The sequence below is a fragment of the Bufo gargarizans genome, chromosome 5 (genome assembly GCF_014858855.1).
Source record: "Bufo gargarizans isolate SCDJY-AF-19 chromosome 5, ASM1485885v1, whole genome shotgun sequence".
NCBI lineage: Eukaryota > Metazoa > Chordata > Amphibia > Anura > Bufonidae > Bufo > Bufo gargarizans.
The window spans coordinates 395,222,396-395,237,586 of NC_058084.1; the positions used below are offsets into that span (position 1 = coordinate 395,222,396).

Consider the following 15,191-nt stretch of genomic DNA (forward strand, 5'->3'; position numbering starts at 1 on the left):
AAGTGCTAAAAATGACCCCTCTTCCTCCTCCTCCTCCTCCTCCTCCTGGGCCACCTCCTCTTCCATCATCGCCCTAAGTGTTTTCTCAAGGAGACATAGAAGTGGTATTGTAACGCTGATAACGGCGTCATCGCCACTGGCCATGTTGGTGGAGTACTCGAAACAGCGCAACAGGGCACACAGGTCTCGCATGAAGGCCCAGTCATTGGTGGTGAAGTGGTGCTGTTCTGTAGTGCGACTGACCCGTGCGTGCTGCAGCTGAAACTCCACTATGGCCTGCTGCTGCTCGCACAGTCTGTCCAGCATGTGCAAGGTGGAGTTCCACCTGGTGGGCACGTCGCATATGAGGCGGTGAGCGGGAAGGCCGAAGTTACGCTGTAGTGCAGACAGGCGAGCAGCAGCAGGATGTGAACGCCGTAAGCGCGAACAGACGGCCCGCACTTTATGCAGCAGCTCTGACATGTCGGGGTAGTTGTGAATGAACTTCTGCACCACCAAATTCAGCACATGCGCCAAGCAAGGGATGTGCGTCAAATTGGCTAGTCCCAGAGCTGCAACGAGATTTCGCCCATTATCACACACCACCAGGCCGGGCTTGAGGCTCACCGGCAGCAACCACTCGTCGGTCTGTTGTTCTATACCCCGCCACAACTCCTGTGCGGTGTGGGGCCTGTCCCCCAAACATATGAGTTTCAGAATGGCCTGCTGAAGTTGGTGGTGAAGGTGTGTGGCTGACTGGATGAGCAGGTGGAAGAAGAGGAGGAGGAAGCCGAGAAGGAGGAGGTGGCAACAGGAGGCAAAGAATGTTGCCCTGCGATCCTTGGCGGCGGAAGGACGTGCGCTAAACAGCTCTCCGCCTGGGGCCCAGCTGCCACTAAATTTACCCAGTGTGCAATTAGGGAGATATAGCGTCCCTGGCCGTGCTTACTGGTCCACGTATCTGTGGTTAGGTGGACCTTGCTACAGATGGCGTTGCGCAGTGCACACTTGATTTTATCGGATACTTGGTTGTGCAGGGAAGGCACGGCTCTCTTGGAGAAGTAGTGGCGGCTGGGAACAACATACTGTGGGACAGCAAGCGACATAAGCTTTTTGAAGCTGTCTGTGTCCACCAGCCTAAATGACAGCATTTCATAGGCCAGTAGTTTAGAAATGCTGGCATTCAGGGCCAGGGATCGAGGGTGGCTAGGTGGGAATTTATGCTTTCTCTCAAATGTTTGTGAGATGGAGAGCTGAACGCTGCCGTATGACATGGTTGAGACGCTTGGTGACGGAGGTGGTGGTGGTGTTGGTGGTACATCCCCTGTTTGCTGGGCGGCAGGTGCCAACGTTCCTCCAGAGGTGGAGGAAGAGGCCGAGGCGGCAGCAGCAGAAGAGGCCGAGGCGGCAGCAGCAGAAGAGGTAGCAGGGGGACCATGAGTGACTTCCTTGGTTTTAAGGTGTTTACTCCACTGCAGTTCATGCTTTGCATGCAGGTGCCTGGTCATGCAGGTTGTGCTCAGGTTCAGAACGTCAATGCCTCGCTTCAGGCTCTGATGGCACAGCGTGCAAACCACTCGGGTCTTGTCGTCAGCACATTGTTTGAAGAAGTGCCATGCCAGGGAACTCCTTGAAGCTGCCTTTGAGGTGCTTGATCCCAGATGGCGGCGGTCAGTAGCAGGCGGAGTCTCTTGGCGGCGGGTGTTCTGCTTTTGCCCACTGCTCCCTCTTTTGCTACGCTGTTGGCTCGGTCTCACCACTGCCTCTTCCTCCGAACTGTGAAAGTCAGTGGCACGACCTTCATTCCATGTGGGGTCTAGGACCTCATCGTCCCCTGCATCGTCTTCCACCCAGTCTTGATCCCTGACCTCCTGTTCAGTCTGCACACTGCAGAAAGACGCAGCAGTTGGCACCTGTGTTTCGTCATCATCAGAGACATGCTGAGGTGGTATTCCCATGTCCTCATCATCAGGAAACATAAGTGGTTGTGCGTCAGTGCAGTCTATGTCTTCCACCGCTGGGGAAGGGCTAGGTGGAAGCCCTTGGGAAACCCTGCCAGCAGAGTCTTCAAACAGCATAACAGACTGCTGCATAACTTGAGGCTCAGACAGTTTCCCTGATATGCATGGGTGTGATGTGACAGACTGATGGGGTTGGTTTTCAGGCGCCATCTGTGCGCTTTCTGCAGAAGACTGGGTGGGAGATAATGTAAACGTGCTGGATCCACTGTCGGCCACCCAATTGACTAATGCCTGTACCTGCTCAGGCCTTACCATCCTTAGAACGGCATTGGGCCCCACCATATATCGCTGTAAATTCTGACGGCTACTGGGACCTGAGGTAGTTGGTACACTAGGACGTGTGGATGTGGCAGAACGGCCACGTCCTCTCCCAGCACCAGAGGGTCCACTAACACCACCACGACCATGTCCACGTCCGCGTCCATTACTAGATGTTTTCCTCATTGCTATGGTTCACCACAACAACAAAAATATTATTTGGCCCAATGTATTGTATTCAAATTCAGCTGAATATAAATTTGAGGCCTGGTATTTAGGCGCTGGGTGACCGGTATGGATTTAGTGACAGAATTAGACTTGGAAATGCACAGTAGCGTGTGTGTAAAGTTATTCTAAATGACCCTATGTGCACCTTGAATATTATATACCCTTTTAGGGATAGATTTCAAATAGCTCTGATATAGCAGAAACCACTAAATTAATAAATTGCTAAATTGGGAATTGTATTTCAACCCTGAACAAAAAATGTGCTTTAACGGACACTAAATAACTTGCCCAGCCACAACAGGACAGCGGTAACGACAGATTTAGCGGGATATAAATTTGAGGCCTAGTATTTAGGCGCTGGGTGACCGGTATGGATTTACTGACAGAATTAGACTTGGAAATGCACAGTAGCGTGTGTGTGAAGTTATTCTGAATGACCCTATGTGCACCTTGAATATTATATACCCTTTTAGGGATAGATTTCAAATAGCTCTGATATAGCAGAAACTACTAAATTATGAAATTGCTAAATTGGGAATTGTATTTCAACCCTGAACAAAAAATGTGCTTTAACGGACACTAAATAACTTGCCCAGCCACAACAGGACAGCGGTAACGACAGATTTAGCGGGATATAAATTTGAGGCCTAGTATTTAGGCGCTGGGTGACCGGTATGGATTTAGTGACAGAATTAGACTTGGAAATGCACAGTAGCGTGTGTGTGTAGTTATTCTGAATGACCCTATGTGCACCTTGAATATTATATACCCTTTTAGGGATAGATTTCAAATAGCTCTGATATAGCAGAAACCACTAAATTATGAAATTGCTAAATTTGGAATTGTATTTCAACCCAGAACAAAAAATGTGCTTTGACGGACACTAAATAACTTGCCCAGCCACAACAGTACAGCGGTAACGACAGAATTAGCGGGATATAAATTTGAGGCCTAGTATTTAGGCGCTGGGTGACCGGTATGGATTTACTAACAGAATTAGACTTGGAAATGCACAGTAGCGTGTGTGTGAAGTTATTCTGAATGACCCTATGTGCACCTTGAATATTATATACCCTTTTAGGGATAGATTTCAAATAGCTCTGATATAGCAGAAACCACTAAATTATGAAATTGCTAAATTGGGAATTGTATTTCAACCCAGAACAAAAAATGTGCTTTGACGGACACTAAATAACTTGCCCAGCCACAACAGTACAGCGGTAACGACAGATTTAGCGGGATATAAATTTGAGGCCTAGTATTTAGGCACTGGGTGACCGGTATGGATTTAGTGACAGAATTAGACTTGGAAATGCACAGTAGCGTGTGTGTGAAGTTATTCTGAATGACCCTATGTGCACCTTGAATATTATATACCCTTTTAGGGATAGATTTCAAATAGCTCTGATATAGCAGAAACCACTAAATTATGAAATTGCTAAATTGGGAATTGTATTTTAAAACCCAGAACAAAAAATGTGCTTTGACGGACACTAAATAACTTTCCCAGCCACAACAGTACAGCGGTAACGACAGATTTAGCGGGATATAAATTTGAGGCCTAGTATTTAGGCGCTGGGTGACCGGTATGGATTTAGTGACAGAATTAGACTGGGATATGGCCAAAAAATAACCACACTATTGCTGGTTAAATGCACTTGGTGTGACAGCTTGACCAACCACACTACTGAGGGTTAAATGCACTTGGTGACGGGCGCAGCTTGCCCCTGATGTAGTATATGGCCAAAAAATGAACAGACTATTGCTGGTTAAATGCACTTGGTGTGACAGCTTGACCACCCACACTACTGAGGGTTAAATGCACTTGGTGACGGGCGCAGCTTGCCCCTGATGTAGTATATGGCCAAAAAATGGACAGACTATTGCTGGCTAAATGCACTTGGTGTGACAGCTTGACCAACCACACTACTGAGGGTTAAATGTACTTGGTGACGGGCGCAGCTTGCCCCTGATGTAGTATATGGCCAAAAAATTAACAGACTATTGCTGGTTAAATGCACTTGGTGTGACAGCTTGACCAACCACACTACTAAGGGTTAAATGCACTTGGTGACGGGCGCAGCTTGCCCCTGATGTAGTATATGGCCAAAAAATTAACAGACTATTGCTGGTTAAATGCACTTGGTGTGACAGCTTCACCCTGATGTAGGCTTTAGCCAAAAAACAACCACACCATTGAGGGTTAAATGCACTTGGTGACAGGCGCAGCTTGCCCCTGATGTAGTATATGGCCAAAAAATGAACAGACTATTGCTGGTTAAATGCACTTGGTGTCACAGCTTGACCAACCACACTACTGAAGGTTAAATGCACTTGGTGACGGGCGCAGCTTGCCCCTGATGTAGTATATGGCCAAAAAATGAACAGACTATTGCTGGTTAAATGCACTTGGTGTGACAGCTTGACCAACCACACTACTGAGGGTTAAATGCACTTGGTGACGGGCGCAGCTTGCCCCTGATGTAGTATATGGCCAAAAAATTAACAGACTATTGCTGGTTAAATGCACTTGGTGTGACAGCTTCACCCTGATGTAGGCTTTAGCCAAAAAACAACCACACCATTGAGGGTTAAATGCACTTGGTGACAGGCGCAGCTTGCCCCTGATGTAGTATATGGCCAAAAAATGAACAGACTATTGCTGGTTAAATGCACTTGGTGTCACAGCTTGACCAACCACACTACTGAGGGTTAAATGCACTTGGTGACGGGCGCAGCTTGCCCCTGATGTAGTATATGGCCAAAAAATGAACAGACTATTGCTGTTTAAATGCACTTGGTGTCACAGCTTGACCAACCACACTACTGAGGGTTAAATGCACTTGGTGACAGGCGCAGCTTGCCCCTGATGTAGTATATGGCCAAAAAATGAACAGACTATTGCTGGTTAAATGCACTTGGTGTGACAGCTTGACCAACCACACTACTGAGGGTTAAATGCACTTGGTCACGGGCGCAGCTTGCCCCTGATGTAGTATATGGCCAAAAAATTAACAGACTATTGCTGGTTAAATGCACTTGGTGTGACAGCTTGACCAACCACACTACTGAGGGTTAAATGCACTTGGTGACGGGCGCAGCTTGCCCCTGATGTAGTATATGGCCAAAAAATAAACAGACTATTGCTGGTTAAATGCACTTGGTGTGACAGCTTGACCAACCACACTACTGAGGGTTAAATGCACTTGGTGACGGGCGCAGCTTGCCCCTGATGTAGTATATGGCCAAAAAATGAACAGACTATTGCTGGTTAAATGCACTTGGTGTGACAGCTTGACCAACCACACTACTGAGGGTTAAATGCACTTGGTGACGGGCGCAGCTTGCCCCTGATGTAGTATATGGCCAAAAAATAAACAGACTATTGCTGGTTAAATGCACTTGGTGTGATAGCTTCACCCTGATGTTGGCTTTAGCCAAAAAACAACCACACCATTGAGGGTTAAATGCACTTGGTGACAGGCGCAGCTTGCCCCTGATGTAGTATATGGCCAAAAAATAAACAGACTATTGCTGGTTAAATGCACTTGGTGTGACAGCTTCACCCTGATGTAGGCTTTAGCCAAAAAACAACCACACCATTGAGGGTTAAATGCACTTGGTCGCAGCTTGTGCTGGCGCACCACAAGACACAAAATGGCCGCCGATCACCCCAGAAAAAAGTGACTGACAAACGGTCTGGGCAGCCTAAAAACAGTGAGCAATTGAATTTTAGCAGCTCAATGATGCACAGCTGCAGATCGATCGATTAATCAAGTCCTTTGGAGGAGTTAATCTGCCTAATCTCGCCCTTCTGTCGCAGCCGCAACCTCTCCCTACGCTAATCAGAGCAGAGTGACGGGCGGCGCTATGTGACTCCAGCTTAAATAGAGGCTGGGTCACATGGTGCTCTGGCCAATCACAGCCATGCCAATAGTAGGCATGGCTGTGACGGCCTCTTGGGGCAAGTAGTATGACGCTTGTTGATTGGCTGCTTTGCAGCCTTTCAAAAAGCGCCAAGGAAGTGTCACAAAAGCGCCAAGAAAGCGACGAACACCGAACCCGAACCCGGACTTTTACGAAAATGTCCGGGTTCGGGTCCGTGTCACGGACACCCCAAAATTCGGTACAGTTCGAGTTCGCTCATCCCTATTTATAAGGTCTCACCTTTAGCTGCTTGCATTTTGCTAAAATTCATATTCTTGTATTTTTATTTATGTATGCAAAACAAAATGCAAGCAATAATACAAAAACCTCTGTGAAAAAGGCAGAATTGCAAGAGTTTTCCATTGTCTTCTTTATATTTCATTATTTATAATAAGAAACTTTTGCATTGTAACATTCTGAAATCCTAGCATATTGCTTATTGGAGATTCATTTTTATACTCTGTTTACATAATATATGATATAACATAAGTTTTAAAGATTGTAGTATTACTATTCTGGCTAATGCCATTATTGTATTTGCTTTTATGTGCCTTTACACATCCTTAAAAAGGACATGTTACCACTCCTGACATGTCTGTTTTAATAGCTTAATGCACTTCCCATGTAATAATGATTCTGGAGCTTCTATTCTTATGGCTCTATGTTGTGCCATTCCTTTATTATTTCTACTAGAAGTTATGCATGAATTGCTATTAGTCTGCAGTAAGGGTACAGAGGGGTGGTAACCAGTTGGGGGTGAGTACCTGCACAGTCTGGAAATGGCACTGATTGGATAGAGTGAGTCTGGACAAGTACACCCCCCAAACTGGTTAACATTCCTCTGTACCTTTACTGAAGGCTATTACGCTAATAACAATTCATTCAGTAGCTATTAAAACAGGCATGTCAGGAGAGGTGAAAGGTCCTTTTTAAAATCCAAGCAGCATGTGTTACTGATGTTATAACATACAATGATATACAGACCATTTGACTTAGGCTACTTTCACATGAGTGTTTTTTGCGGATCCATCATGGATCTGCAAAAACGCTTTTGTTACACAACCCGCATGCATCAGTCATCAACGGATCCGGTTGTATTATGTCTTCTATAGCCATGGCCGATTCGTCATGAACACCACTGAAAGTCAATGGGGGACTGATCATTTTTCTATTGTGTCAGAGAAAACAGATCTGTCCCCATTGACTTACATTGTGTGTCAGAACGGATCTGTTTTGCTCCGCACCACCTCACGGACAGAAAAAACGCTGCTTGCAGCGTTATTCTGTCCACGATGGGAGTGCAACCAAATGGCACGGAATGCATTTTGGTGCATTCTGTTTCGGTCAGTTAATTTTTGTGCCCATTGACATGAGGACGGATTTTAATAGCGGAAATGAAAACGCTTATGTGAAAGTAGCCTTACGTGTTAAACCAAATATTAGGGGGGACATTGCTCATATCTTCAGTCCCCTTTATTTGTATTCCTACTTATATATTAACTTATAGGCCACAGAGATATCAAAACAAACACAACAAAAAAATTGCATAAAAGAAATATTGTCATCATCTTGTCACAACTCTTTTATATATCATGAAAGTGTCTCGTAGGAACATTATTCTTTCTTTTGCAGAGACATGAATACCATATATGATGGACTGTCCATTAATGTGTGCATATTTGGACAATTTCTCACCACCGTTGTCACTGGCATCACTATAGGATTTGTCAAGGGCTGGAAACTAACACTAGTGATCTTGGCAGCTGGTCTACTGCCCTTTATATTAGTATCGTTATGGACCAAGGTAAGTTTCTAAAAGTCAGTAACCTAAGGATTATTTATTGGCTGAACAATGTAACAGTCTTGTTACTTTTGCAGATTGCTGCTTCATTTACATCTAAAGAGTTAAAAGCTTATTCGAAGGCGGATGCAGTTGCAGAAGAAATCCTGACATCCATACGAACAGTTGCTTCATTTAATGGACAAGAAAAAGCGATGGATAAGTATGTAATTTTTAACTGTAGTTTGGTTTCATGGTGTCAGAGTATATACTATGTACTCGTTATCTTGCCTCTTGAAACTGTGCCTTAAATCCCAGTACCGTACAGCTATGGCAAGCTGATCGGTAGGGCGTAGAAGCTGCAGTGAAAACGCAGATGCCAGCGCATTAACCCTCGCTATGTCGCACGTGCAGTATCCGTGACGGGTCCCTGCACTGCGGAAACGGTGACCCGATGGATGGGAAGGCAGCCCCATGCCTTCCATAGGCATCATGCTGCCTTCCATGTAAGCCTATGAGACCCAGCCCCCTGGATCTCACAGGCAAGCAGGTTGTAAGTGTATTACATTGTGTAATACACTTACAGCTAATACATTACAATGCAGATGTATTGTTATGCATTGTACAGGGGATCAGACACCCAAAAGTTGAAGTCCCATAGTGGGACAAAAAAATTAAGTAAATAAACAAGTTTATTTTAAACAGCCTTTATGTCACCTCTCCTCACAAAAAGTATAAGACGAAGCGATCAAAAAGTTGTATGTACTCCAAAATGGTACTAATCAATTATCTCATCCCACAAAGAATGAAACCGCACATAAGACAATCACTCAAAAAATTAAAACCAATGACACCCGTAAACCAATCCATCAAAATCTGTGCTGTAATAGCCATCTGGCGCTCCTTCCTTTCTGAGTCCTGCCATGTGCCTCCACAGTAGTATACCACTACATATGGGGAGAAAACAGGTAACAAATTATGGAGTGCTTTTTCTACAGTTACCCCTTGTAAAAATTTAAATTTTGAGGCTAAAGCAACATTTTATTGGAAGAAATGAAACTTTCCATTTTCACAGCCAATTGTTTCCAAATTCCGTAAAACGCTTAGGGCCTCAAAGTGCTCAGTACACCTCTTAATATATTATTTGAGGGGTGTAGTTTACAAAATGGGATAACTTTTTAAGGGATTCCACTGTAGGGTTACGTCAGAGTCTCTTCAAATACAAAATGGTACCCAAAAACATTCTAGCAAAATCTGCCTCCAAAAACCATATGGGCCTCTTTTTCTTCTGACCACTGCCATGTGCCCCAAGAACAGTTTGCTACCACATATGGGGTAGTTCTGTAAACTGCAGAATTGGAGTAATGTATATTGAGGTTTATTTTGCTGTTAACCTTTGCTGTGTTGCAGGAAAAAATTGATTAACATAAAAATATAAAAACAATGAAATGGGTTAACAAAGTTTGTAACATCAGTTTTGAATAATTTGAGGGGTGTAGTTTCTAAAATGTACTCATTTATGAGTGGTTTCCATTATGTAAGCCCCTGAAAATCACTTTATAACTGAATTGGTGCTTTAAAAAATGGTTTTGGAAGTTTTCAAAATTGCTTCTAAAATTCTAAAGCCTTCTAACGTCCTAAAAAATTAAATGACATTTACAAAATTATGCCAACATATGGGGAATTTTGATTGATTACTATTTTTTGAGGTATTACTATCTGTCTCAAAAGTAGAGAAACTCACATTTAGAAAATTGCAATTTTTTCAAAATTTTTGTTACATTTTGGATTACTCTAAATAAAGGTTAAATATATCAAGTCAAATTTACAACTATCATGAAGTACATTGTGTAACGAGAAAACAAGAAGTAGAAGTTATTGCCACATAAAGTAATACATGTCAGATTAGCTTGGAATTTAAGGTGAAAAGTGGCTCGGTACTGAAGGGGTTAAAAAAGGTCTGTCAGGTTTTCAATGCCATTACAAGGCAGTATATAAAATGCGTAGTTGCTGGGATTGACTGCCCTTATCTCCTTCCTCCAGATTGCGTGCGCTACCCAGTTCTTAAAGGGCCAGCAAACGAGAGGGCTAATTTATCCCCATCCTATGACAATGTTCTCTGGAGTATCTACAGCACCTCTTCCTACAGTTGTCTGATCAATAATGTTTGCCACTTGTTTAGTTTCTGTGAGAATATTCAGCTACTTTGTATTCTGCTTATTTTGCTTATTTTACCTTTTTGCATGTACTGTGCTTGTCCTGACCTTCGTTTTCCTTTTGACTATGTCTCTGCCTGTTCCCCTGGTTCCACACACTAGTGTCTCTCGACCTACTTGGGTCAATAGTCACTAAATAGAGACTACATTTAGAGGGAGGTTCCCTGTAGCAAAGTCCAGATCCTTGTAGAGGGGAAAAAAGGCGTATACTAGGGGATCACTTAGACAACACCCTCAGAAGTTGCCACAAGTTAAATCTGTTCAGTGGCACAATAGGTACACACCCACTGCATTACATGTCATTTGTCACCTTGGTATGCTGTTATACATGGCCCATATAAAGCAACAACAATACTAACACTGCTGCATTATAACAGACATATCTTCTATGCTTTTTTTTTTTTTTTGTGATGTAAAAGGCTGAAATATACGCCAGCCATGGGCACATAGACTGTTAAAGTCTACGCCAAATCAATTTATGATGAGGTATATGCCTCGTCATAAGTTAGGCACAGCCCCCGGCAGCACACAGGATTTCCATATACCAGCGTAAACTGCTGTTCTGTGATAAATCAGTGCCTATGTACTGTATGGGCTGAAAAGAAACCACAGTCTTAGCACTATTTAAAAGAATAACCCAATAACCTGACACATTCATGAGTTGCATGGTGGACATGGATATATATTGACATTCACAGCATTGAAATTAATCAAAAATTATAAACTAGAGGAGGCGATATTGATAATTGTACGCTGTAAATGGAATTCAGATGACTTATTGAACTACAGCCTGTGGCACCACATGGAATAAATTGTGTTTTGCCTGCTTTCAGCACAGTGGCTCAGTGGTTAGCACTGGCGTCTTTCAGCACTGGCATCCTAGGTTCGAATCTGACCAAGGACAATATCTGCATGGAGATTTTATGTTCTTACCATGTTTTCGTTGGTTACCTCCCACACTCCAAAGACATACTGATAGGGAACTTAGATTGTGAGCCCTATTGGGGACAGCATGTGTGTTAAACGCTGTGGAATATGTCAACGCTATGTAAGTAAAATAAATAAATCTCAGTGGACACTGATTTAGGGGGCTTAAAGGGAACTTGTCACCATGAAAATACAGTACAATCTGCATGCATCATGTTATAGAGCAGGAGGAGCTGAGCAGATTGATATTTGGGAAAAGATTCAGTAAAACTTGTAATGAGTATCTACTCTGTTTTTTTTATGAATCATTTTTTATGCGTCATGTGGGTGGTGCCATTTTGTGATTGCCTGCTAACTGCATGACTAAACATACTATCATCCACTGAGTAGGACCACCGACATGGCAGATAAAGAGAGCAGAGGTTTACATTTATAAATTGCACGTTTTACTGAATCTTTTCCCACAAAACTACATATCAATCTGCCTGCCCATTGCTTTGCATTTTGTAATGACAGCTCTATGCGGTACTGCGGCTGTTGTGCCTGGAAGCCAAGAGCCACACCGGTCCTGCACTGCTTTAAGCTCTGCAGTCACAGGCCGATCAGTGGCTAACCCTGCTAAATTTTACAGTTGGTAAAGTGGTGTGCGACAACGGTGCCAATCTGCTGAGTGCGCTGAAACAGGGCAAAATGATACGTCTTGCGGCAGACCATTAAAATATCTGGCCATTTTAGAAGATCTTATACAGCCATGGCTCGCCTTGCTGACATTCAGTGGCAACACCGCTTGCCCGTTAGATGTCTGATTTGCGACTGCCGACGCGCTCGAACTCCACCTTGTATATGCTTGATAGGCTGCTCCAACAGAAACTTGCCGTTAACGACTACCAGTAGAAACTCTGCGGCAGGACAGGTTCTGGGGAGCTTGTTTTTTTTTTCCACCGCGCCAGTGGCTGCGCATGCGCGACGCAAGCAGACTTCTGCGGCCATTTGATGAGATCACCAAACTGGTCAGTCGCAGCCAGGGAGCCATCAGTGAAATCGTACCTTACACCTTCTTTCTGGAGCATGCATTGCATTGTGTCATTGATCAAGTCGTCGAGGAGCAGGAGCAGGAAGATGAGAAAGTCGCAATGCTGAATGAATTCCCAGGTGAGGCTACTTGGGAGATTCTTAGGAGTTTATATTAGTCAGGACCTGTCATGGATAAAAAACACAACAGAAAATACCCAAAAAGGCCTTCAGAGGCTTTATTTTCTGAGGAGTCTGAACAAAGCATAACTCCCAAAACAGCTGCTCGTCAATTTTTACAGGTGCACCATAGAATCTGTTATCACATACTACATCACAGTGTGGTACTCCGGCTGCTCTTCTGAGGACAAGAAGACCCTCAAGCGCATCATCAGAATGGCTGGCAGAATTACTGGTACTCAGTTACCATCACTGGATGACATCTTCACTGCTCGCTGCAGCAACAGGGCAAACATTATCTGCGGGGATCCAACTCACCCCGGCCACAGCCTTTTCACTCCCCTACCCTCTGGTAGGCGTCTTAGAGCCCTACATGCCCGCACCACTAGACTGAAGAACAGCTTTTACCCCAAAGCAATCAGTCTCCTAAATGCTCGGAGAGTATTTCCCCTTCCTAGGATAGAAACTACCACAGACTGAAAGTGACTGCTGCATTCATGAACCCATGATGACCTTTTGTCTGCAGTGGTGTCTGAATCAGTGTGTATATATACTCACAAGCACTTACTATATATATATGCTGTGAACTGTGAATAGTAATGCCATCTAGTGCAATGTTTAGGTTTTTTTCTAGTGTAATGCTTTAGTTTAAATGTCAGTTCTTGTTCCTCTGTCCATGGCATCTAGGATTGCTCCAAACAACATTTCATTGTATTGTACATTGTATTACATTGTATTGTACAGTGACAATAAAGGCATCTTATCTATATGAGACAAGTCAGCAGGAGTCTGAAGAGGAGTCAGAGGAGGATGGTGCCTGGGGGGAGAAGGAGGAGGAGCAAGAAAAGCAGGCTTTAAACTTTTCTGGGATCCCTGGTGTTGTCCGTGGATGGGGGGAGGAGACCGAGGATGACATTCTTCTAAGCAATGAGCAGGAGCCAGGTTGCTCCACCGCTTCCAATTTCATGCAAATGGGGGCCTTCATGCTCCAGTGTTTGAAGAGGGACACCCATATAAAAAGCATAAAGGTCAAAGACCAGTACTGGGTGGCAATATACTTAGACCCCCGGTACAAACACAAAATGGCGGACACGTTACAAGCATCACAGAGAGCTGTCAGAATGCAGCATTTCCAGCGAGGAACCCCTTGACTACTGGGTGTGCAGGCTTGACCTGTGACCAGACCTGGCACAATTTGCCCCTGGCTTGCCCCTCGTCGAGTGTTCTGTTCGAAAGGACGTTAAGCGCAGCAGGGGGGATAGTGATAAATAAGCGCACTCGCCAAGCTCACATTTCTAAATATGAATGAGGCATGGATCTCGGAGGAATTCAACACCTGTGAGAACCACGTTTAATTGAATTTCAACTATTACCATTTGTTTTTATTTCAAGAGGGGGGGTTTGTTAGCCATGGTTTTAATCCAATTTTATATTTTAAGTTCTTTTAAACATATGTATTTCACATGTATTTGTACTGGCCTGCAGTAAAATTGATATCCAATGACAGTCTAATATACCTCCAGGCATATAATCACTTGATCTTTTCTGTACGGTGAATGCATAATTTTTGGGGTCTGTAATCTATTTGGCCAACAGTAAAATTGTTATACGGTGACCGCCTAATGTACCTCCAGCCACATTATCAATTGTTCTTTTCTGTACGTTGAATTAATAATTTTTGCGGCCTGTAGTCCACTGGTCTGCAGTAAAATTGATATCCAATGACCGTCTAATATGCCTTCAGTTACATAATCACTTGATCTTTTCTGTATGGTGAATGCCTAATTGTTGGGGCCTCGGAGGAATTCAACACCTGTGATGACCACGTGATATCGAATTTCAGCTATTATCATTTGGGGCTTATCAAGAGGAGGGATTTTGTTAGCCATATTTTTAATCCAATTTTATATTTTTAGTTCTTTTAAATATATGTATTTGACATGTATTTGTAATCCTGCAGTAAAATTGATATCCAATGACCGTCTGATATACCTCCAGCCACATAATCACTTGATGTTTTCTGTCCGGTGAATGCCTAATGTTTGGAGCCTATACTCCACTGGCCTACAGTAAAAGTGATATCCAGTCACTGAGACTCCTCATTGCCTCAAACTGGAAGTCAAGAACAGTGCCTAATGTCCCCCAATGGCTGGCTCGCTGCGACCAGGTGTACCGGATGGAACAAATAGCGCACTAGGAGATTGATAACACCCCTCTATTTGAAAAGGTTTGGGGGCCTTGGAAGAAATTCTGTGGTTTTCCTTAATAAAAGATAGCCTTGCATCGTATTGGTGTCCGCCACTCACTATAGGATATACTTGGCTCACCACTTTACGACAAGACCTAAGTAGATTAATTATGAGGGTATGCCATGCAGAAGATAGAAAGTCATTATCTGTCGCTTGTTGTTGTTGATGTTACACACTGCTTTATAAAATCACTGCAAAATGTCTATGTAAATGTCTGATTCTGTGTCCCAATGTGTGTGAGCACAATTTGATGTATTTCATATGTCTGAGATGATGACATTCTCAATTTTATTTACAATAAAGTATTTTACAAACTAAACTTATATACAGTACAGATCAAAAGTTTGGACACACCTTCTCATTCAAAAAGTTTTCTTTATTTTCATGACTATGAAAATTGTAGATTCACACTGAA

General features: G+C 43.5%; 1 protein-coding gene across 1 annotated transcript in view; it reads left to right on the plus strand.

The window, feature by feature from the left end:
- LOC122939473 (ATP-dependent translocase ABCB1-like) overlaps positions 1-15,191 on the plus strand; it is a 578,859-nt gene that overhangs the window by 39,662 nt on the left and 524,006 nt on the right. Inside the window, exons 5-6 of the mRNA XM_044295545.1 lie at positions 8,046-8,217; positions 8,292-8,416. Coding sequence (XP_044151480.1) covers positions 8,046-8,217; positions 8,292-8,416 — 297 coding nt within the window. The remainder of the gene's footprint in view (positions 1-8,045; positions 8,218-8,291; positions 8,417-15,191) is intronic.